Source organism: Myotis yumanensis, unplaced genomic scaffold (assembly GCF_028538775.1).
Source record: "Myotis yumanensis isolate MYYU_CA2020_CCGP unplaced genomic scaffold, mMyoYum1.0.hap1 SCAF_6, whole genome shotgun sequence".
Lineage (NCBI taxonomy): Eukaryota > Metazoa > Chordata > Mammalia > Chiroptera > Vespertilionidae > Myotis > Myotis yumanensis.
The window spans coordinates 16,618,450-16,642,675 of record NW_027223757.1 but is presented as its reverse complement, the minus strand read 5'-3'; the positions used below and the strand labels follow the sequence as shown (position 1 = coordinate 16,642,675).

At 43.1% G+C, this 24,226-nt stretch overlaps 1 protein-coding gene across 7 annotated transcripts in view; it reads right to left on the bottom strand.

The window, feature by feature from the left end:
* Window positions 1-23,858, bottom strand: part of NCOA7 (nuclear receptor coactivator 7) — a 120,478-nt gene extending 96,620 nt beyond the window's left edge. The window contains exons 1-3 of one of the 7 annotated variants that reach the window (XM_070417631.1): window positions 22,914-23,420; window positions 22,362-22,503; window positions 8,113-8,226 (exon numbers count right to left, since the gene is read on the bottom strand). In XM_070417631.1, the coding sequence (XP_070273732.1) occupies window positions 8,113-8,162 (50 nt within the window). In that variant the 5' untranslated portion in view covers window positions 8,163-8,226; window positions 22,362-22,503; window positions 22,914-23,420. Of the gene's footprint in view, window positions 1-8,112; window positions 8,227-12,553; window positions 12,635-22,361; window positions 22,504-22,913; window positions 23,421-23,618 lie in introns of those variants that run through there. The other 6 variants (XM_070417632.1, XM_070417633.1, XM_070417636.1 and 3 more) reach the window with 6 other exon arrangements.
* Between the last annotated feature and the right edge of the window lie 368 nt (window positions 23,859-24,226).

Here is a 24,226-nt window from a genome sequence, read left to right as displayed (position 1 = left end):
TATGGGGAATCAAACCCCTACCTCCTAGTTCATAGGTGGGAGGTCGATGCTCAATCACTGAGCCATGCCGGCTGGGCTAGGCAGCAAGTATTTTTAGACAAGACACAAACCTAGAGAGTAAAATGGATCAAAACCTTGACTTACACAGGTGGTGTATACCGACAGCATGCTTCTTACTGCTTTGGTGGGTTAATACTCTGACATCAACTATACCATGGATGGATAAAGTTGACAAGACACATAATATGGGATGTCTTCATGTTATAAACAAATTATTTTACAAAAGGTTGCTTATAAGTTAGGTCTCACAGGTACAATGTTTTCTACTTATCACATTATGCAAATTAATTTCTACTTAGCACATTTCTGCAAATTAATTTACATTGGTGTAAATTAATGTTACGTTGTCAGGATTGAAAAAGCCAAATAAGCCCTAACCGGTTTGGCTCAGTGGATAGAGCGTCAGCCTGTGGACTCAAGAGTCCCAGGTTTGATTCCGGTCAAGGGCATGTACCTTGGTTGCGGGCACATCCCCAGTAGGAGGTGTGCAGGAGGCAACTGATCGATGTTTCTCTCTCATCGATGTTTCTAACTCTCTATCCCTCTCCCTTCCTCTCTGTAAAAAATCAATAAAAAAAAATATATATTTTTTTTAAAAGCCAAATATGCCAGGACATAATTGGAGATGAAAACTTTTTTATATCCAAGCCTTGGTATGAAGATAATTTGGACCACTTCTCCCAAACTTTATCACATCAAAGCACGTTCAGAAGAAGGCAATACTTACACTGCACCCTGGAGTAAGACGCTGCTCATGGCTACAGGTGACCAGCCTGTCTCTGGCCACCTGAGGACTAAGAGGTCAGGGTATCTGGCACAACTACTTGAGTCATGAGATTGTGTCAAGCAACACCAGTGGTGAGGCTCTGATTAGCAGTTTATCTGTCATATGTATATGTGAATCAGTAGGCGTTGTGAAACCGATACATATATATATATAAAGTGCCTGGCATGGGACCAACACAGCATTAACAATTTCCCCTCATGGGTTTAAGGTCCAACTGTTAAGGGTGACTCAGATTTTGGAAAGCCCTTCGGACTATACAATTAGACTTCATGATACTCTAGAAACTAGCTGTGCTCATAACTACGTGCCTTTGGGAAAGTATGATTCACTTGGCATTGTTGTAACTGCTCCTGCCTCGCTGGTCTGAACAAGGGGAGCAGCTCACGGGATGGGAGTGGGGTATTAAGATGAGGATTCTTTTGGGTAAAGAAGGTGTAGGTAGGCACAGACGTTAAGGTCATGATTTGTTTTCACAGGAGTGACCGAGAACTCACTGTGCCAGGCACTCTGTGCATGTTACACCAATCTTCACAGCTATCTTGGTTTGCCGTTTGCTTTTGTTTGAGCAAGAGAGCTACACAGCTTACTATGTAGTATACGGAATAATAAAAAATAGTCCAGTGGTCAAATATCAGGTCCTCCTCCCTGAAGAAGAGGTCAACCCTCTATCAGTGTGGACAAGGGACAGAACTGGTTCGGTCCCCTTTGCTGTGTCCCATTTGGGCTTCTTCTCCTGGTTCGGCTGGGATGCTTCCTTCTTTGAAGACTTCTTGTTAGTGGGTTATTATTAGCCACATTGAACAATACAGCATGAAGGATTTTAGAAAACTTGGCCAAGATTATACACTGACGTGATTTTCAAACATTAGCTGAAGAACTGGCAAAGCAAAGGCTGGAGACAGAGGTGGGAGATGTCCGGGGAGTGGGGATGGGCGCTAAGATGTGCTCTATATTCTGCATCCTTGGGGGTGGGGGTGAGGCAGAAGGAAGAGCAGCATCTCCCTTTTTGCCGCTTACCACTGGCTCTGCAAGGGGCAAGTGAGCAAAGAGAATAGGAGACAGGCAGTTCTGCTTTTCTTAGTAACCAAGAAAGAGTGGGAGGACCAGAAAGTGCAGGGAGAGGAACGAAAGTGAACAACACAGTCCCCTGGGGGGTTTCTACCACTCACGGTCTGCTAACAGGCTCTCTCAGATCTCATCAGAGGGGGAGACACCACGTTGGGTTCACTAAAAATATATTTTTGATATCCTGAATGAATCCTCCATCCTGAAAATTATGTTCTTGAAGAATTTTCAAACACACATACAAAGAGCATAAAGGGACCTACAGAAAAATCACTACATGGGTTCTAAATTCTACCAAAGCCAAATAATATCAAGATGAGTGTTGGAAGAGGGGATGAAAGAGGGCACAGGAGCCATAGTGAATAAGGATCACTCCAGAGGGTAGGACAGGGAGTATAATTTGCTTTAATAATTCAATTTTTCATTTGGTTTCAAGACCTGTCAAGTAGCAAGGAACTGATACACACATATATGACATAGTAATTTGGTATATACAAATTCTTTGGAAATGCATGGGAAAATGTCTCATGAGTTGTTAGATCTGGAATAAACAACTGGTACAAAACAACACTGAGAATCCTGAAAACCAGGTGGGCTAGGGTCAGGAGATCCTCAAACTCCTTAAGGTTTATCCAGAATAAACTTATCTAGTAGTGATGCTAATTCACTCTTTGCATTTAGAGTTACAAAGGTGTATTTCAAGATAAATTATAAGAAAGGAAGTGTTGAATGATCCTCAAATCGCTAATTTCAAACCAAAATTTTAAGCTTTTTTTTTCTTTGATGCTAAATTCAGAGAGAGAGAAACGTCAGCAAAGGAGGTAAATAAAGGATTATTTAGCAAACACAATCACATGATGTTTATGAAAATACGTGGTAAAACAGTGCACCAAGAAAACAGGCTACTCGCCCTAACCAGTTTGGCTCAATGGATAGAGCATCAGCCTACAGACTGAAGGGTCCCGGGTTCAATTCCCAGTCAAGGCACAAGCCTGGGTTGTGGGCTCGATCCCCAGGAGGGGGCATGTAGGAGGCAGTAGATCCATGATTCTCTTTCATCATTGATGTTTACATCTCTCTCTTGTCTCCCTTCCTCTCTGAAATCAATAAAAAATATTTTTTTAAAAAAAAGAAAGAAAAGAAAACAGGCTACATAACTACTCTTAAGGGAAAAGGGATGGGGGAGGGTGAGCAGAGTTTAAAAGCAATACTGCGGGTGGTAGCAGGCAGAAATCAGAAGAGACCTTCCTCTTGATCTTCCCTGCACACTCCTAAAGACTTGTGATTGCATCAGCTTGGTCTTGCCCTTTGCCTGACTTCACATTCTTCTCTGGAGATCTTGCTTGGACTGCCCTTAGGCACACGGCTCCAGAGAAATCAGCCCTGTGTAGTCAGAAACTGGCCTTATCAGTAACTGATTTTATGGAATGCCACAGTTTTAGTCAGAAGGTCTTTGAAAAGATTTATAACTTTGGCTGCCTCTTTCCTGATAATGAAGGGTTTTTTTTGTTGTTTGCTTTTTGTTTTCAATAAGTTGACCAATTTTGCATTATAATGGTTAAACTATGGTTTTGTCTTTTTGTCTTTCTCTCTCAATTCCTACTAAATAATCAAGTTGACATACTGTCTCAATAGCACCACTGATTTTTGTTCTTGTTCTAGCTCTATACTTCTAAGGTCACACTTTATTTTTTTACATGCTTTTCTTAAAGTATTTAGAATAGTTTTCACAAGAGATCAAAGCAAACATTTCTGAGTTGAAAACACTATTCTGTTTTTCATGTCATCTTGCATTCTCAGTTTAAGGGACTTCCCTAACTCTACATCCTAAGAACAAGAAGTGGTTAACTTTGAGTAGGTTGTTCACCAGTCACCCTTACTCCTGGAATCAATTTGGATTCAGACTGAGAAGGCACTATAACTTTTCCTTTTTGAGTTTTTTTGTTGTCATTGTAATGCTCACCCAAGGATATTTTTTCCATTGATATTTAGAGAGAGTGGAAGGGAGGGAGGGAGGGGTGGAAAATGAGAGAGAGAGAAACCTCAATATAAGAGAAACATTGATTGGAGGGGTTGCCTCACGCACGTGCCCCAAACAAAGCTGAGATTGAACCTGCAACCCAGGTACGTGCCCTTGACTGGGAATCGAACCTGAGACCCTTCGGTACAGAGGTCGAGGTTCTATCCACTGAGCACATCGGCTATACTAGTAGCTTTTGAAATCACTATTTAGGGTACCCATAGGCAAAAAATAAAATAAAAAATCCTGATCTAAATTCACATCTTCTATAAAAATTAACTCAAGCTTGTTACTAACTTAAATATAAATTACTATTATTAAACTTTAAGAAGAAAAAAAATCTTCAAGATCTATGGCTGGGCAAAGAGTTGCTAGATTTGACATCGAAAGCACAATCCATAAAAGGAAAAACTAATAAATGTTGAAACTTAATGCCCACTGTGGTAGCATTAGGAGGTGGGGGCCTTTGGGAGGTGACTAGGTCATGAGGGTAGACCCCTCATGAACGGGATTAGTGCACTTGTAAAAAAAGGCCTGAGAAAGCTCCTTGCCCCTTCCATCATGTGTGGTTACAGTGGTTCTCAACCTCCTGGCCCTTTAAATACAGTTCCTCATGTTGTGACCCAACCATAAAATTATTTTCGTCGCTACTTCATAACTGTGATGTTGCTACTGTTATGAATCGTAATGTAAATATCTGATATGCAGGATGGTCTTAGGCGACCCCTGTGAAAGGGTCCTTCGACCACCAAAGGGGTCGCAACCCACAGGTTGAGAACCACGGGGTTAGAACAAGAGGACAACCTTATACTGTCACTGTTGTAATGAGCTAGCTAATATTAATAACAGGAAGAAAGCACAGGAAGGCCAGACATTCATGGTCATCCAGGCACCCTCACCAGGAAGCTGCCATTTAACACTCCCCACAAGGAGCCACGGATCCATTCCCTGCAGATCACTGGGGGAGGGGACTGGACCAATGGAAGATGGACGCATGCACAGTGAAGTCGGGGTGACGTAGGGAAGACACTTGCCTGTCAGTCCAGCCTGGGGAACCATGGATTGGCTAGAGGGGGTGCAGATACTGCAAGCACATGAAATCTTAGGATAAAATCCCCAAAGCAATTCTCTCTCTTGTTCCTCTGGCCTGGCTCCTGCTTCCTTGCACTTGCCCATGTTCCCGCCCTAGCCATGCGGCCCTAGAAGCTGCCTGGCCCATGGCCATATGGGCCCCCACACAATGGACTCCAGCTGGGAACACAAGCTATGCTCGCCTGATGCTGGACTGGACTGTGCAACAATGGAACAGAGGCTCTGGCAGTGGCTTTAACCCCAGCTCTACTGAAGACACAGCTGGACTTCTTCCAAGGCAGGATGGAGGGAGAGGGGACCTTGGAAACTCAGGGGTCCAATTCCACACAAACAAGTATCACTCATTCTCCTGTGCGAGTCTCAGAAAATCCCTGTTCTCATGACATCGCAAGAAGCCCACTACCACTGGCAACAGGTGGGGACAGGAGGTCTCCCCACCAGGAACAATATGAACCAAGAAGTGGGCTCTTAGCAGACACAGAACCTGATCATGCTGGTACCCAGACCTCAGCCAGCCAGCTCTAGAAGTGTGAGGAATAAATTTCTGTTGTTTAAAGGCCACTCAGTCTGTGACAGTTTGTTACAGCAGAGTGAATAAGCTGAGATAGCAAGAGAATTATACTGGGTGAAAAAAATCTAATCTCAAAAGGTTTTATACTATATGATCCCATTTAGCAATATTTTTTAGAAACATCGATGAGAGAGAAACATCGATCAGCTGCCTCCTGCACATCTCCTACCGGGGATGTGCCCACAACACAGGTACATGCCCTTGACCGCAATCGAACCTGGGACCTTTCAGTCCGCAGGCCGACGCTCTATCCACTGAGCCAAACCAGTTTCGGCAAGTAATATTTTTTAGATCACAAATGATAGGGATTGAAAACAGATTAGTGGCCTGGCCAGCATGGCTCAGTCAGTGGTTGAGCATTGATCTATGGACCAGGAGGTCAGGGCACATGGCTGGGTTGTGGGCTCGATCCTCTCAGTATGGGGCGTGCAGGAGGCAGCCAATGAATGATTCTCTCTCATCATTGATGTTTCTATCTCTCTTTCTCTTCCTTTCTGAAATAAATAATAAAAACAAAACAGATTAGTGGTTCTGAGGGGTGGAAGGTAGAGGAAAGGAAGTGAATATGGCTACAAAAGGATGGTACATGGGATATTTTTGACAGAATTGCTCTGCATCTTGATTGTGATGGTGGCCATACAAGTCTACACATGTGATAAAACTGCACAGAACTAAATACACACAAAAAAACACACAGAAACACAAATGAGTGCTTATGAAACCTGGTGAAGTCTGAATTAGGTCAGTAAATTGTATCAGTGTCAATTTTCTAGGTGTGATATTATAGGATAGTCACATAAGGTTTTACCATTGTGGGAAACTGGAAGAAAAATATAGGATACCTCTGTATTATTTCTTACAACTACATACGAATCTATAATGATCTCAAAATAAAGCGTTTTTTAAAAATCACTATACACTTCTTATTTATTCTAAGTGTCCTACCTTTCTAATGTTTCACCCATTTGATGCCTGATGTCTTCCTTGCCCAAACAATCTTGTTACTCTCTATAGTCCTAATAGTGAAAAACATTTCAATTCACTACAACTAGTAGTTTAACTCTTGCTTTCCAAAACCTCTCATTCATGGTTTACTATTACTAATTGGAACACACCCTTTGGAAACAACCCTATATTTGAATACAGACTCTTACATGGCATGAAATGGACAAAATACTTACTTTCTTAATTACCTCATTGGTAAAACAGGGGGAAAACCTAAGACACAGGTTTATTATGAAGATTGAAAAAAATAGTATAAGCACTTGGCACACAGTAAGTAGTTCTTTAAATATTCACTTCCTTCCTTTTTCCATTAATAATCCAAAACCTAGCTTAATTTCTGGATGAAAACATCAACAAATAACTTTGGCTGTTAGTTTCCAAGGCTTATATTTGGAAAACAGGACATGCATTTTTAAAATATGTCTTTATTGATTTTTTTTAGAGAGAGAGGAAGGGAGAGGAAGAGAGAGATAGAAACATTGATGAGAGAGAAACATCGATGGGCTGCTCCTGCACACCCCCTACTGGGGGTTGAGGCCACAACCTGGGCAAGTGCCTTGACTGGGAATTGAACTGGCGATCCTTGGTGCCTAGGTCAATGCTCAACCACTGAGCCACACCTGCCAGGCAGGACGTGCATTTTTAATGAGCATAAATAGGGGGCTGCGGATGTGGTGAGCCTGAATTCAGTTCTTAAGTCGTATTTCAGTTTAGGAGACAATAATGATCCTTTTAAGCTTATCTTCTCACTCTGATTTTCAAAACATTCTAATTATCAAAAATGATTTGATTTACAAATGTTTTAGCTTATTCATTTTATTGTGATTAGTGAGTGGCTGCCATATAGATGTTTAAATCTGTAAATAGTAACTGAGAATGTACTAGATTACGTCTCCCAGATACTAACAAATGTATATATGTTGGATGAGTTCAAGCCTTAAAAAGGACATGGACACACAGTCCCTGGCCCAGTAGCTCAGTTGGTTAGAGAGTCGTCCCGATATGCCAAGGTTGTGGGTCCCATCCCCGTCAGGGCACATATAAGAATCAACTAATGAATGCATAAATAAGTGGAACAACACATTGATGTTTCTCTCTCTCTCTTTCTCTTCTTTCCTCTCTAAAATCAATCAATAAAAAATGTTTAAAAATGACATGGATACTATTGATAGAATTCCCATCCATTCCAACCTCCTACAAAAATACTATTTATTTTTCTGTGTCTATGAGTTCTCATTGCTTAATTCCTTCGCCTTTTCCACCCAGCCCCCAACCAAAAATACGTAATGGATACCCCACACAGAAGGGAGCAGACTTTAAATATGCCATAGATTTTTAGTGATAGCTCAACCAATTAAGCTACAGAGCAGGAAACAAAGTATATTTAACTTCTATAGGTTGCCTACTCTGTTTATGAACAATCACAAGCCACAAAATACCAAGAATATAGACAAAGTCCTCTCAAAATTTTTTTTTAAAGTACTGATATAACTTTGCAGAGCAAATGCTTACCGAGCAAAATAACTTTGTTTCCGTTCTTTCTTCTCTTCCTTGGTATCCATAATATGAAGATAAAAGTGCAAAGTATTTGGGGAAGTTCTTCTTTTTAATCAATGAGTCATAACCCTGTAATAAAAAAAGCAACAAAGCGACTATAAATTAAGACACTTACAATGGCCAATATTAAGAATAAGGCAGAGGGAACATATCCCATAATAAATGGAAGAAAAGCTTTACCAGTCAACACAACCACATGAGTCATATGAAGTACAAACGCCCATGGGGGACTAATTTAAACAAAACTAAAAAATAAAAGGTGGCTAGAAAAAGAAACTGAAGTGTTCTCCTCCTAATTAACAATGATTTCAAAATGCACTGAAATGAAAACCACAGGCTTTGGAAGAGCTTAGGCTAGCTATCAGAAGCTAATTTTTAAAAAATATTTAAACTCAAAATCACTCTTTTCAAGTAATGAATAATGACTATGTCTCATACATACGAAAATGGATCAGCTAGGTGTTTTACAAGAATGTTCTTTCTTTAAAAATAAAAATCACGTCACTGTTCTATTTTGTTTTCGGAAACAGGCCAGCGAGACCATCCCACTGGAGCACACGTGGAAATGAAAGTGCGAAGCCTCTGGAAGCTGTTCCCAATGGCTTCACCCACTTGCCTCTGCCTCTGCCTCTCCACCCCTGCTCCCTGCACCTACGCTTCCTGGGAGCACTTTAAACCTATAATACAAGGTTGTCTCCTGATCAGTCTTCCTTAAATACCACTTTCATCCCCACGGCCCTGCTCAGAAATTCCCAGTGTCTACTTACTACCTGATTAACGGACCTGACTTTCCTGCAGAGCACCAACCTTCCCGACATCTGTCTTTACACCCTAAAGGGGTATCAAAGTAAAAGCAAAGAGTGTGGAGCAATCAAATTATTTACTAATTCATTTCAACTCACTAAACAATGCACAATACATATTACATGAAAGGTGCTGGAATACGTACCAGAGACCAAAGATAAATATAACATGATATTTGCCCTAATGGAAGGTACTGTCTTGCAAGGGAAACACTTAGGATTCCCAGTCAATGGGCTGCTTATGGAGAAGGCACAGGTGCCACTGGAGCCTAGAGGAAGAACACTCAGCCTTATGCACTCCTCACACACACCAAGATCTGAAGGATGAGCAGGGGTTTCCTAGTTAAAGGGTGCAGGGAAGCAGGTCCAGCTTGAACAAAAGCAAGAAGACAGTATTTCCCTCCTATGCTAGGATTACTAGTAAATGTGCAGCAGAGCAACGGTGGGAGCTGAGGATGAAGACATGGCCAACATTAGGTCATGGAAGACCCTTTGTGTCACACTAAAAAGCTTGAGCTTCATCCTAGCTATGCATTATGTGCTGCCCACCCCCTTCACTACACCACGCAGTCACACCGAACCCAATGGCAGCCCTTGCAGAAGACATCACCAAACTGACCAGAGATGGTTCACAAGATTAAATATCTCTGATGTGTATGAAAGGAAGCCACCATAGGGTTTTACATGAGGGAGTAATATATGCAGATTGTAGAAAATGGACTTAAAAGGATACAACATAGCCCTGGACGGTGTGGCTCAGCTGGTTGAGCACTGTCCCATGCACCAAAAGATCACCGGTTCAACTCCCAGTCAGGGCACATGCCCAGGTTGTAGGTTTGATCCCCAATTGGGGCATGTGCAGGAGGCAGCCAATCAATAAACATATGGATGTTTCACTCACATATGGATGTCTCTCTCTCTCTCCCTCTCTCTCTTTTCCCTTCCTCTATCCTTCCCTCCCTCTCCTTTCTTCTCTCTCTCAAAATCAATTTTTTTTAAAAAAAAAAAGAATGAAGCATAGGGTGAAGCAGATCTATTAGAAAGAAATTACAGTAAAACTACTTCAGAGAGAAGGCCCACATTTAGGTAGCAATATTTAACACAGAAAGAGGAGGAATGAATCCAAAAAATATTTAGGAGGCAGATTAGTTGAGATTTGATGACTCATTCAATGTAGGCAACATGGGAAAGGAAGAAAGGAAGAATGTCCGAGTTGTTGCTTCAGGGTCTGCGTAGACTGTGATATCACAGATATGATACAATTTACATGAAGGGGTCAAACAGGGGAGTATAAACAGATGAAAGAAGGTTGGGGCCATGTTGTTTTGGAGGGGCCCATAGGCTAGTCAGCTAGAGATATTCACAAGATGTGTGATTACATCTAAAGCACAAGAATGCAGTTAGGGCTAAAGAAAAAGATTTAGAAATTGCCAGCATATGGTTGTGGTTAAGGAGGGGGGCCAGGATGGTGATGAGAACACCCTGAAACCATGACAACTACGCACAAGTCCCTGTATGGAAACACAGTCTGGGGACACCGCCTGAACTCGTACTGTTTTATCTCCTCGTCCCTGACATGGGCCCCACCCTCAAGTTGACCAACCTGTAGGGAAAATAAGAGTTATGCAAATAACTAAAATGTAGTAGGGTTAGTAACTTGGAGCTGTCCCAAAGACTACTACTGGAATCCAAAGAACCCAAAGTTCAATTTTGATTGAGATGTTAAAGTAAATCTTTCAGGGCAGTGACGATTTCAATAGGCAAAGAGGAAAAAGAGAGAGCATTCCAGAAAAAGGGAACACACCTGAGCACAGGTAAGGATGTGAACAGGGCAAGACACATTCAGGCAAGGACAACAGGGGGGCTACCAGGTAGGAAAAGCAAACAAATCATGATGCCTGCTTACTGTAAGTCATTTATTTTAACATATTATCTACGTTATCTCTTTTAATCCTTACAACCACATTATGAGTTCGGTATCCATTAAAATGAGGCTGAGAGGTACTAGTTTCCTTAGTTCAACAGCAGCAGTAGAATTGGCACAAATCCAGTTTGGTGTACACTTCAATGCCAGTCAATAACCGCGGAGCCAGAAAGCGTGTGGATAGAGCTAGAAAAGAAATCTGGAACCAGCAGAAAAGAAATCTGGAACCAGCAGCGTCCACTCTCTCAGCATAAATTCTGCAGGTTATGACAAATGCAGCTGGCACTTCGGGAGTGGGCCACTGAGACCTCTGACAGGACCGCATTGATGGAGAAAGGCCAGGCCTACATGAATTACCCAGCTCGCAACCTTCATCTTTTACTCTTTCCCCAACTCTGAAGCAACTCTGCTATAGTCTTCCTTCTGACTAGATCTAGCACAAGGCCCGCTTCTGCTCTGAAGCCTTCCCTGACCACTTGTGTGCCCTTCTCTCTCTTCGTTAAGCTTATTTCACATGCCCCTCTTACTGGGAGGCACTGAATTACACTGGGTGACAACGGACAAGGCCACCTCCCTTAGCCTCTTCCCCAGCTGCCAACAAACCGAAAGTTCCTTCAAGTCAAAAACCACCATGTTTCATATTTTCTTTATACTTTATACTAAATAGGTAACATAGAACGAAGAAGAAAACCCACGTAAAAGCCACGCAAGTAACTAAACTAGACTTGGGGTAAGCTCAATTATATGGCAAACTGATTTGTATCACTAATGTGGCAAACTGATAGAAATCCAAGGATTCCTCCCAAATTCAGAACTACTTGGGGACGGGGGATGGAAACTCAAGCCAGCCTCTCTTGGACTCCAGAAAGCATTAGAATGCCAGGTGGTTTATTTTAAAGTTCCTCGCCTGCACACCGCCATATGCGATGATTTCTCTTTATTAGATTTCCCCTCATGAATAAAAATGAAGTCATAACAATCTAATTGGAAAATTTTTATATTGCAAGCCGAGCCAGAAACGCATATTTAGTTCCAGTGGAAAAATATTGACAAAAATATGCACAAGAGAAAAATGATTAAATGATCCAAGAACTGACATCTGGTGCTGCTGTATCTCTCTAGAACTGGCAAAGCTTTTTTTTTTTCTTCTCTCTAATATATTCTATTCGATAAATTTAAAATATGCTAATCGTTGATTTCTTTTCAATTTTGGGGAATTTTTATATTCCTTAAACAAGACAGATGCAGCCCTTTCAACTCCAGACACCGACAGATTAACCAGAAAGAGATCAGCGAAGGATGCTATCAACATCATTTGCACAGAGCACCACACGGCAGCCTTCATGCTTCAGTGAAGAACCAAAGATCCTTAAATCAATCTCTAATGCGAACTACATTTTCCATTACAAGTGGTTATAATGGGCTTCTTAAAAGCCCCTCTTCCACCTACTGTTGACTTTTCCTCACATCAATAAACTCTCGATTCATCCAAGCACTGAATTAATTACAAGAGTATCTTGCATTTACGGTGTATTACAGACCAAAAAGAATTTTATGAGGAAGCACTTCTATCTAAATATTTACTTTTGTGATCTTAAATCAGGATAGTCCATTTAAACCGACATCTAGTTCATTATTCAAATAAAAATGGCACATCCACCATCCTTACCGCATAAGAGCGTCTTGAAGACAAAGTAGGTCTGGATTGCCAGCAAAGTGCTCCCTGTTTGAGACCAGGTGCTGCTACGCAGAAGGAACTGAAGCACAGAGCTATTGGGGACTTCCTAACTCCACCCAACCAGTGTGACCTGCACCATCCAGGTGGCCTCAGGCTTCACATCTCACACATTCAGGTATAACCAGTCCAGACTGGGGGGAAAAACAGTGTCTACTCATGATGTCCATCAACTGTTTTCCCCAAAACATGTTTCTTATTATACAAATGAAAAAATGACAAGCACATACTTTGAGGCTTGGTCACACTAAGTTTGGCCATTTAAGGAACAGACCAAAAATGTTTCTTTCTATGCAGACATTCCCTTTTAGAAAATACACATAAAGAAATAGAATGGGTGTTCAGTCTTTCTCAAAGCCACGCTGTCATTTAAAATAACAAAGGCAGCCGTGGCCGGTTTGGCTCAGTAGATAGAGTGTCAGTCTGTGGACTGAAGGGTCCCAGGTTCGATTCCTGTCAAGGGCATGTACCTTGGTTGCGGGCACATCCCCAGTGGGGTGTGTGCAGGAGGCAGCTGACCGATATTTCTAGCTCTCTAACCCTCTCTCTTCCTCTCTGTAAAAAATCAATAAAATATATTTTTTAAAAAATAACAAAGGCAGGCCCTGGCCAGGTGGGTCAGTTAGTTGGAGCATCACCTGGCACACCAAAAAGGTTGCAGGTTCAATTTCCAATCAGGGCACATACCTAGGTTGCAGGTTTGATCCCTGGTAGGGTGTGTACAGGAAGCAATGAATTGGTGTGTTTCTCTCTCACATCAATGTTTCTCTCTCATTCTCTCTCTCTCTCTCTCTCTCTCTCTCTCTCCCCCAGCCCTCCTTCTCTAAAAAAAAAAAAACCCAAAACATCAATAAACAAAATACTTATATACTATATACTGTATATTGGTCAAAGTGCTGGTCTGGTTTACCCTGGAAAAAAATTGGGATGAAACGACAGCTATTTTCAAATATTTTAAGGGTCTTATCTGGTAGAGGATTTAGGCTTATACAATAGACTTTCAAGGACTATACCTAGAACCAGGCATTAGCTATGGAGGGAGAGGGGACTTGGCTCAAGTAAGGAAGAACTGTCTTACAGACAGATGCAGACAGCTGCCTCCAGAAAGAGTGGCTTCTGACTCATCTTTAGTTATTGAGCACAAGCAGAACGACCACGTCATGAGATTGCTGTAGACCAGCACTTCGCAACCTTATCAAAATCAACACCCCTCATCTAAATAAATACGTAAATATTTTCCAAATACTCCTTTTATAATATTGAAATGAAGTTCATATAACCTACGTATACACTTCATTTTATGAAATCAATATAATGCCCAAAGAAAAGCAACTGGTAACAGGTATTTCAAAATGTACATTCTCAAATTTAAAAAAAAAAAAATCTACGTAATGCCAAAAAGAAAAGTAATTTATAACAGGCATTTCAATTCGTAATTTATAACAGGTGTTTCAATTAGTAAACTTTCAAGCACAAGTTCATTAGAAGACATAATGAAACACTTGGATGCCTACGCTTACTTACATAGGACAAGTTTAGCTGTAGGAGACATGAGATCAGGAACTATTTCACTATATAGAAAAGTACAGGAAAATGAAAGAGCAGAAGGAAGAAGGAGAGGATGGGTAGTGGGGGGCGGGGTGCATGGAACATTAGAATAAAAACTAGAGCTATAGTAACCAGAGTGATATTTCTATGCATGGCAATTTAGATGTAATCTTCTTTTTCTTTAAAATGTCCCACTAAATATTCACGTAAGTCCTATAGAAGATAGGAAATTCCAAATACAGGGACAGTTCTCCTTTGTCTAAGACTATCCCCTTCATTGCAGGGCACTTGGCAACTCTGCTTCCCCCATCTCATTGCCAGTAGTGCTCCCCCAATAATCATGCCAACCCAACTGCACCTTGGTGGGAGCTAATGCCCTCAACGAGAACAACTATTCCAGAAGAAAGTTCAGTTCTATGGGGAAACTCATATTTTAAATGATTTTTTTAATTGGAAATATTTTATTTCCTTTGAAGCTGATGTTTTATACACATTGCACGTGAGAAGTTGCCTGTTTTCGATATGCTCTGTGCCTCACTGACTGACCCCTTTGACCCATGTTGGTAAGGCAGCACGGCACCTGTACAGCAGGGCAGGCTTGGTTGCACTGCAGACTAGTATTTCCAAGAGATGTAGCCACGGGCAAGTTACTCCATTTCTCCAGCCCTTTTACAGGTAAGGAAATTCTGTAAAATTTCTTTATCTGTAAAAGGGCTGTAATAGCGATTAAATGTGTCCATGGAACAGAGAATTCTAGCCACTGAGATTCCAATCAACCCAAATGTTCAAGTGTTTATGATTCCTACCTTCAACAACACCTGTCGCATTAGACTCAAATCTGCCCTAAACATTAAAATCATATAGTGAACTAACTCAAGCTAGGCAGTTCTAGTGACTATAATGATGACAACAAACAGCAACAGTTAAACATTTATTGAACATGAACCATATGCACCACATTTTGGGGTCAGTGCTGTTCCACACAGAATAATCTTTATGACTGTATGAAGGTCTCAATATTTTGAACCTTTTCAGATAAAAAAATGTGCAATCTAGAAAGGGTAAAGAACTTGTTCAAGGTCAAAGAGCCATGAGTTAAAGCCAGAATGGTCAGTTTTGTCTTATACCAGAATCAGAACCACTGATAACAGCCTCTAACGTTAGGCCATGTTACTGCATAGTTTTCACTTCAACTACCCACCATTCAAAAGTTCTGGCCAGTTTTCCTTTAGGATGTAATTCCTAAACTCAATATTCTCCAAGGAAACTTCCATTATTAACAAGGGAGATAAAGTTTACATCAATAAAGCAACCAGGAAAAAAGGTATAATAAAAATTAATGCCAAATAAAATGTGTTAAGCACAAAGAGGTACTAAGGGAAAGAAAGGGGCCATGGTCACGTAGGCCAGTGTTGTTAGGAAAGGTGTTTGAAGTGGGATGACACCCACAGCAACCACTCGTGATTACATTTCAATTGTGCTACACAACCAACAATCATCTGTTCACCAGAAACAGTTTTATCCTTAATGCAAATGTTCTCCCAGAGCATGCTCAAGAGGACAGCAATTCTATCTGGTTTCGCCTCATGTGTCAGGCAAAGACGAGGCAGAGAGAGGCAAGCAGTGCTTTGGTTATGTGAAGGCAAACCCCTATTCTGTAAAACTACTGTTTGGAATTCTCTGCTATTCTTTAGACGGCCTCTTATTCTGAAAAAATAACTTTGCTTTCTAGCCTGCTTGAATAATGAAGAAGATAAACTTAGCTGTCTGACCTTGTAGGCCAGAGACTAGATATGCCCAATGCCATGCCAGGCGCATTTTTTAATTGGATAGAACTGTGTAGTTTTCAAGGCCGCCAGCAAGCACACAAAGGGCTGGCTCTTCCATAAAAAAGGAAGTTCTGCTTGTAGCTTTGCTTAGAATTTGGATTCATTTCCCTGAGCCCACCGCGGTGAATAAAGTGTAACTCCAAACTATCAGAGCGTTGCTTGGTTCTTCTCCGGTTTTTCTGTAACAGTTAGTACAGGCATAGTCTAAAATGTGGTAAATACAAAAATGTGGGTTCAGGACAAAGCATAATGAAATGTCTAGGGGCAAGGAGCCCTGCCCAGCAGGAAATGAAGTCAGCACTGTGAAATACTATGACCTCTTCTTGAAGACAAATTATGCATATGAGTTTCAACTAGAATTTTCCCAGAGACTGGGTTAAGAAACCAGTCCATGGTTTAAGTGCCTTTCTTTTAAAGGTTTATTAAGTTGATTGATATAAAAGTTATTGTAGCCGGTCGGCATGGCTCAGTGGTTGAGCGTTGACCTATGGACCAGGAGGTCACAATTCGATTCCCGGTCAGGGCACATGCGGTCAGGGCACATGCGCCTGGGTTGCGGGCTCAATCCCCAGTGGGGGGGGCGTGTAGGAAGCAGCGGATGATTCTCTCGCATCATTGATGTTTCTACCTCTCTTTCCCTCTTCCTTCTTCTCTGAAATCAATAAAAATATATATTTTTTTAAAAGTTCTTATAGAATTCAAAAGAGAAATGGCCCTTTGCTAGGCTGGATTGCTCGTCTCAATTGTGAATTCCTTCCCTGAAAGAGAATAATACAATGGCTATGCCACTTTGTGGTGCTTTGCACTAGTATGAAGAGTGTATATCTTCCCCCACATGACCATGTGGCTTGTTTTGACCAACAGACTAAGGATTAACAGTGTGCCTGATTCAACTAAGAGGCCTGGCAAGTGTCTGCACTCCACCAGAAGAGTACGGAAGGGTGCTGAGGACGCTGCCCTCCTGGAGTGCTGGAGTGCAGGGGGAGAGCAGGGGGCCAGGCTGAGTGCCTGAAATGTGAAGAGGACACAATTCCATGATGACCTAAGCAGCATTCTCTGGCTTAAACTTCCAAGAGGAAGCCACCACCCATAAAATCTCATGAATCATTCCTCTTGGTCTACTTATTCTTGAACTAGCCTGGAGCTGATCTATACACAAAGCAATGGAGCTAAACACAAGAAAATACCAAGCAGATGGCATGTGGGTGAAGACGATGGGGAAGTGAAATATGAGTAGCTTTGAAAGGAGGAAGAGAAAGTAAAATATGTAAAAATGAATATGCATTTGGTAAAGAAAAGCACAGAATGCAAGAATCCTATCGTCTTAATAATTTCTAACAAGTATCACTGCAATACATATGGATAACAAATAAAAATGTGAAAAATGAAAATGATCCCATCATTCCTATGATTCCATGGGGGGGCGGGGCTTTAACAGTCTGTGACTTTCCTATCTTTCTTCTCTGCAGGTGCAATTTAAAATCAAATCAGGATCTTTTTGTACATACAGTTGGGTATACTATCATTTAAAAAAAAGTCTCCATTGTTGGACTTGTCTCAAAGGTTCACAATATCACCCTTGATGATAACTAATACGTATACAGTTGCTTACTCTGTGGCACACAGGGTTCCAAGTTCTTTACGGATATTTACTTACCTGATTCTCAATACCTTGTGGGAGACGGGTACTATTATCTTTATTTTACAGCCAAGAAAATCAAGGAGAAATTCACTTGCCTAAGTTCACAAAGCTGGTAAATGGTGCAACAGGACTCCAATCCAGGCAACTGGCTCAGAGTCCCAGCTCTTAACATTGTCTACCATACCACTTGCCTCCCATAGAAAAGGTGCGCATCACTGAAATTCAACCGCATCTCTGATTTCCTTAGGATGTACGCTTAGAAAAGAATCGCTGGTGCCAAGGGATTCCATGAGCTAAACTGCTCTTCATCCATAGTTTACCAACATACCCTCACCATCCACTGAAAGGGAATGTGACCCAACCTAAACCTTGCCAGCATTGTTATGAACTTTTAAAATCGAATTATAATTTGTATTTCCCTGATGCAATCAAGTTGGCTTTTTTTTTTTCATGCCTTGGCAATTTGTAGTTCCCATTTTGTGAATTCTCTATTCCTGGCATAGACTGAATGTTTGCGCACCTCCCTCTCCCATTCATATTTTGAAAACCTAATGCTCAAGGTGATGCCATAAGGTGGGGTCTTGGGAGGTGATTCGGTCATGAAGGGAGTCCCTTCATGAATGCGATTACAGCCCTCATAAAAGAGGCCCCAAGAGACCACAAAGGAAAAGAAGTTAGCCATCTGCAACCCGGAAGAGGGCCCTCACCACACTCGACCATGCTGGCACCCTGATCTTGGACTTCCAGACTCCAGAACTGTCAGCAATAAATTTGTGCTGCGTAAAAGCAACTCAGTCTATGGTATTTTGCTATAGCAGCCTAACTGGACTAAATTCTTCCTCCAACGCTTTTTAAAGCGTTAAGGCATGTTAAATTGGAACTACTTTGGAAGGTGCTGTGATTCAAGGTAACAGAGGGCTGCTAAGGAGCTGTTTCAGTGGGACCCTATAGGCGGGCAGGACCTTGGGGTAACCACCAGGACCTCCGCTGAGGGCTCAGCTCTAAGCTCTAAGCACCTGGAACCATAAGGACTGAGCAGGCTGTCCCAACAGACGAATAGCCTGAAACTGTGCTTTATACCGTACAGCAGGGGCTGTACTCACCCAGTGATTATAGAAAGAAAATGAAAGATCTTGAGGTTTCTCACACCTATGGCGTCATCTCACGTTTTTCCTATTCTACACAACATAGCAGGTTAGTGATCAGAGTCATCCACCAGGATTCCACGGGAACTGTGCTGAACAAACACTATTCAATTCTTACTCTGTGAATCCTCTGTTAATCAGTCAACAGCAAATTACCTCATGACAGGCCCTCTGCGATAAAGCTGAGCACCGTGGACATCATCTGGTTACTGGACTTGGAATTAAAAATACCTCATTCACATACTGAGGACCACTCTCCCCAGGTGGGTCATATCATCTATCAGGGTCAACATTTCATAGTTTCTATTTCTTTCTTTTTTGCATGAATCCTCACTTGAGGACATTTTTTCCATTGATTTTTAGAGAGAGTGGGAGGGAGGGAGGAGGAGGGGTGGGGGGGAGAGAGAGAGGAAGAAACACCGAGACACACATCGCTGGCAGCCTCCCACACATGCCCCAACTGGGCCAGGGATGAACCTGCAACCCAGGTACGTGCCCTTGACTTAAATCGAATGCTTCTACCAATTTTAAATTGGTGATAAATGGACATAAACTTAAGTTAAAAAATAAGTGCTAAAATTTAGTTTTGCAAAACTATATAACATTGTTTCCCATTTGGCTATATAAGCTCATTCATACTAAACTTGCAATATTTGTTCAAAGCATATTTAATGGAACTGATTAAATTGTTAATCAAAAACATACTGTGTCCAGAGATCAATTTAGCAAATATTTTCATTTATTTGGTTTTATATTTTGTCTTGTCCCACAAAGGATGTGAACCAGCTAAAGAATAGAAAAATATAATTAGATAAAAATCAGAATCAACAAAAACAAGGTAGAACAGAAGCTCAAGATCAAAGGGAAAGTTAGAATATCAATATTAAGGTCACAGGTTTTTAAAGGGTTATTAAAACTGAGTTGCAAATTTGACTCAGTGTTTCCTCATTGTCAAATGAGAAAGGGAAATGATTCTAGTTCTGCATGATGAAAAATAGACATACTAATTGTTCAGTGAAAATAAAGCTTTCCATTTAGAACTGAATGGAATTTCATGCATTGGTCTTCAAACAGGAGCTGTAGAAGGGACCATGATTTAATAACCTCATCTCCTAACATAACAGTAGGTTTCTTATAACTGTCTTTATTAATAGAATCCCTCAGTGTGAACACAAGAGTGGGGGTGGAGGGCTGCAAAGGATGCAAAACAAGGTAACCAAAGTATGTCGTTTCTGAAGATCAGGCTAGACTCCTAGTCTAATACCCAGAAAAGGTGGATGTCATGGCCTTTGTTCAGCCAACCCTCTAGAAACATTATTTCTCTCAATTAAGCTTCTGATCAAATTTATGAGCAGACAACTCATATTCTCTGGTATGTGCAGAAACAAAGGCATTCTACACCACTGTTGAGGGGAGATTAATGCACAACAATTACTCTTTAATCACCAGTTCCCCACATTTGAAATTCAAGGCTATACAATTTTTCTTTTCTATACTTTTTCTGCAACCATAACAATTTTGGTTCCAACATGTGTGAATTGAGTGAATCCTACTGGATGTAAACAACAACAAATATATGGGCTGGGGTGAAATGGACTGGAATAAAAAAATTATGCCAGGATAAAAAGGACAGTAAATAACATTTAGCAAGGAAGAGATAGAGGTTTCTGCAATAAAAACTTAAGATACAGAAAAATAAGACAGAGTAAATCCAGGTCTTAGAATTGCATTCCAGTGGTGCATTTGGAGAGGGATTCTGGGGGCACACCAGACAGGTCGTGAGCCATGGAATCACAGAGGCATGGCACATTTACAGGCAGGATACACACAGAAAAATGCCTCTTCCATTCTGAGATTAGGAACCGGCTCATACTTCATTTATCTCAAGGCCAAGTGTACCAGCAGCTTAAAGGTTCAACTTCTATTTGTCAAATGAACAAATAAGTATTTATTATCTACAACAAAGTAAAAAGAGTTTACTGAAACCATATGGGAGGGCTCTTTTGAGAAGTTTAAAGTGTGCAAGGAAGAACAATGTAAATTAACTGCTCATTATCCTCGATTACAAATTTAAGATGTGTACAATGTAATTATCTGTATTTCTTGAGGGAAATTTTTGCTTTATTTCAAGGAATCATATTTTTCATAAGTGCCCTCCTACTGTAGGTTCCTCCAATCTTAGCAGCTTTTGCTTAAAAGTATTATTTCCTTCCCATCTAGAAAGAATCCAAGTAGACTAGAGAAGCAGTAAGAATAAACTACAGCTTACTGTTGTTTTGTGAAAATAAGTCTTTTGGGTAATATGTAGTAAGGATGGTGAAGAGGTATTAAAATGACAAAAAAGGGAGGCAAGGAGAAAGCAAGCAAATGCCTGAACCACACCCATATAATTTTGTTAAACAAAGCGATTGAAAAGAGGTTGATACTGACTCAGAAAACTTACATATCAAAAAATAAAAAATAAGAACAGGAAATATCATAGTGCAAAAAAATAAATGAAATGTGATGCAGTTATCCTTGATTTCTTTCAAGAAAACATTAAATTTAAAAGCAGAAAGGCACTGACTCTTCCAAGCCCCTGATTTCACAACCACCCTGGTTGTCAAACTTATATTCTTATATACTGATATCTTTATATACGGAGGAAAACCCATATAGTTAAAAATATGTAACTATAAAATATATTTTGAATCATTTAAGAATCCTAGACAATTCTACATGCTTTGTTTTTTACCTTTCCCTGTAACAAAATACATTATAATTAGATCAACCATAACAACTCAACTTTGAAGCGAGTTAATATGTCACTTATTAACCAAACCCACTATTACCTCTGGAGTAACTTCGAATTTTCTTTTAAACATGAATCGTACTTTTAAAAATCGCGTGTCAGAGTTTAACTGAAATAAGTGTGATTACCAGCGGGACTGGAAAATTTGCAAGCTGAGACATGAAATGAGCTTATATTAAGAGTCGGGGAGAATTACCCATATGGTCTTAAACATGGCAAAATTCAAACGTAGATGCTAACCGAATTTGACTATTCACACAAAGAAGGAGTTTTACAAATCCAGTTAAACTTCAACGGCCACAGGACAGACAAATACTAGTACAGTTTGACACTAAATTGTCTTTAGATGAAGCTTGAAACAGTTCTTACAAATAACTAATAAGCGCACCGTAAGCATTAGAGGCAAGGGATTACGGGATTGAACAAGGCTTAGTCCTCCTGGAGTTTACACCGGTTCGTCTTACAAAGCTCTAAACCTCCATACGTCCATGTCCAACTGGACCTTACAATGTTTCACTTTCCAAAACTGTAAACCTTACTGTTTAAAATAAAACAATAATAACCTGCTAGAATGCATCACCAGTTCCTCAGAAATACAAACCGTAACACCTCGTTGGAAGCCAGGCTGCTCCCAAGGCTGCCTTCTGCTGGAGACTCGGTGCAAGCGCCCCGACACCTGTAACAAACTTGCCACTTGACACACATCCCTCCACCCGAGCAGGAGGCTCCCGCACGGGGAAACCCCAGCCTCGTGCATCCCCGGAATAAATCTGACTTCGAGAAGCACCTTGTCTAGCGAGCCCTCAAATGTGGGCTGTGAGGGGTTGAGCCACCTGTTTTATAGACCAGCCAGCCAGCTCTGAAATGCACAAAAATCCACGGCGACTTCTAGGTGCCAAGAACAACGCTTTCCATGTCTCCACGTTCGGCTGAAACAGAAAAACCGCATCTGCTCACGCAGCCGAAAAAAAGACGATGACATATGTTTCCCTGCGCTGCTGAAAATCCAACGGTCTTCCCCCCAAAATGAGCCGCGCGCCAAGGTGCCTTCCCCACCCCCGCCCGCGGGGCGCCGGGCCGAGGGGTGGGCGGGGAAGGGGCGAGCTCCGCTCCGCCACCGCTCGGCCACCCGGGCTCCCGCGGAGGCTGTCGAGTGACCCAGGGGCTGCGCCAGGGTCATCCGCTCACCTCGGAGCGCCCCCCCGACCCGGGCGGGAGGCAAGTTTGGCGGGTCCCGGGCCCGGCCCCCGCCCCCACCTCCCCAGCAGCAGCATCAGCAGCGGAAGGCGGCGAGGACTCCTCGGTCCCGGAGAAGGGGCAGGGGATCGGGCGCACCTACCTACAGGGCGGGGGCGCCGGCACAGCGGGTCCGGGAGCAGGCGATCGGGCGCACGCATTTCTGGGAACCGTGGCCTCCGCTGCTCGGCGCGGGGGAGCGCATCCTCCGGGGCGGCTGGGAGGAGGGGTCGTGGGGGGGGGGGGGGGGGGGACGTGCGCCGAGGAGGAGCCGGGCCGGGAGGGCGGAGCGCCGAGGCGCACGACCCCGGGGACCGGCGTCGGGAGCGGTGGACGCGGCCGTGCCCGGGACAACGCGGGCCTCTTCCCACGCGCAGCGGCGCCCGGCCCACCCTGCAGCTGAGCCCGCGGTCAGGGCATCCGCCGCCACGGGCTCGCGGGCCTGGCGGGGGGCGGGGAGCTGCGGGCGGCACGACGCGGGAGACGCCCGCCTCTAGCTCCGCCCGGCCCGCGCCACGCTCGGCGCCCCTCCGCCGCGGCGGGGGCCCGGGAGCTCCGCGACCGAGCTCGGCGGCCCGGGCTGCAGCTGCGGCATCCTCCTCGCCCGGCGACCTCCGAGCTGGGAGCCTGGGTCCCCCCGCCCCCCGCTGCCCGCGCACGGCCCCGGCTCGGGCCCCGCGGCTCCGCCTCGCCGAGCTGCGCGCGCGGCCTCCGCGGGCCTCGGCCCCTGGTGACGCCTCTCGAGAGCGAGCTCGTCGCCGCCCCGTGGCCGGACGCTGAGCTGCAGAGCCCTGGAGGATCTTCTTACCTCGCCCCGGGCTTCGTCCCCTCCAGCGGGGCTGCCGTGGCCGCCAGGCTTTGAGAGCGGAGCTGCAGTGAGAGGCCCCCCCAAGCTCCAAAGCCTAGGGTTTCCTTCCAGCTCGGGAACCAGTCCGTTCAGCCTTCAGTCCTTTGCGGCGTTGCGTTTTGCAAAGGGGCCCACCATCTCCTCCCCCTCCTGCTCGCGTCCCCGGTACAGCATCCCGGATGCAGCCAAGTTGCAATCATTACAGGATTGGACCCTCCAGGCCGATTCTTGGCAGCGACCCGAGAGAGCTGGGAGAGAGCCCGGGCCGGGAAGGTTTGCATCAGCGGCTGGGCAGTACCTGGGGGCCTCGCATCCCCACTTGCTGCTCCCTCTGTGGTCCCCTGACCAGCACTGCAAGATGACTAGGAGGGTTTGGCCGCGGGGTTCACCCTTACTCGCAGAAAAAACCCTCAAAGCGCAGCCTGCGGCTGGTCTGATAATACTGGGGTGTCAGAGGCCACACAGGAGACACACCAGATAGTGGCCTCCTTGGGGTTGCTGACGCTGTTTGTGCAAAGCAATTAACAGTGTTGGCTTTGGAATTTCAGTTACAAATGGTCGTTGTGCTG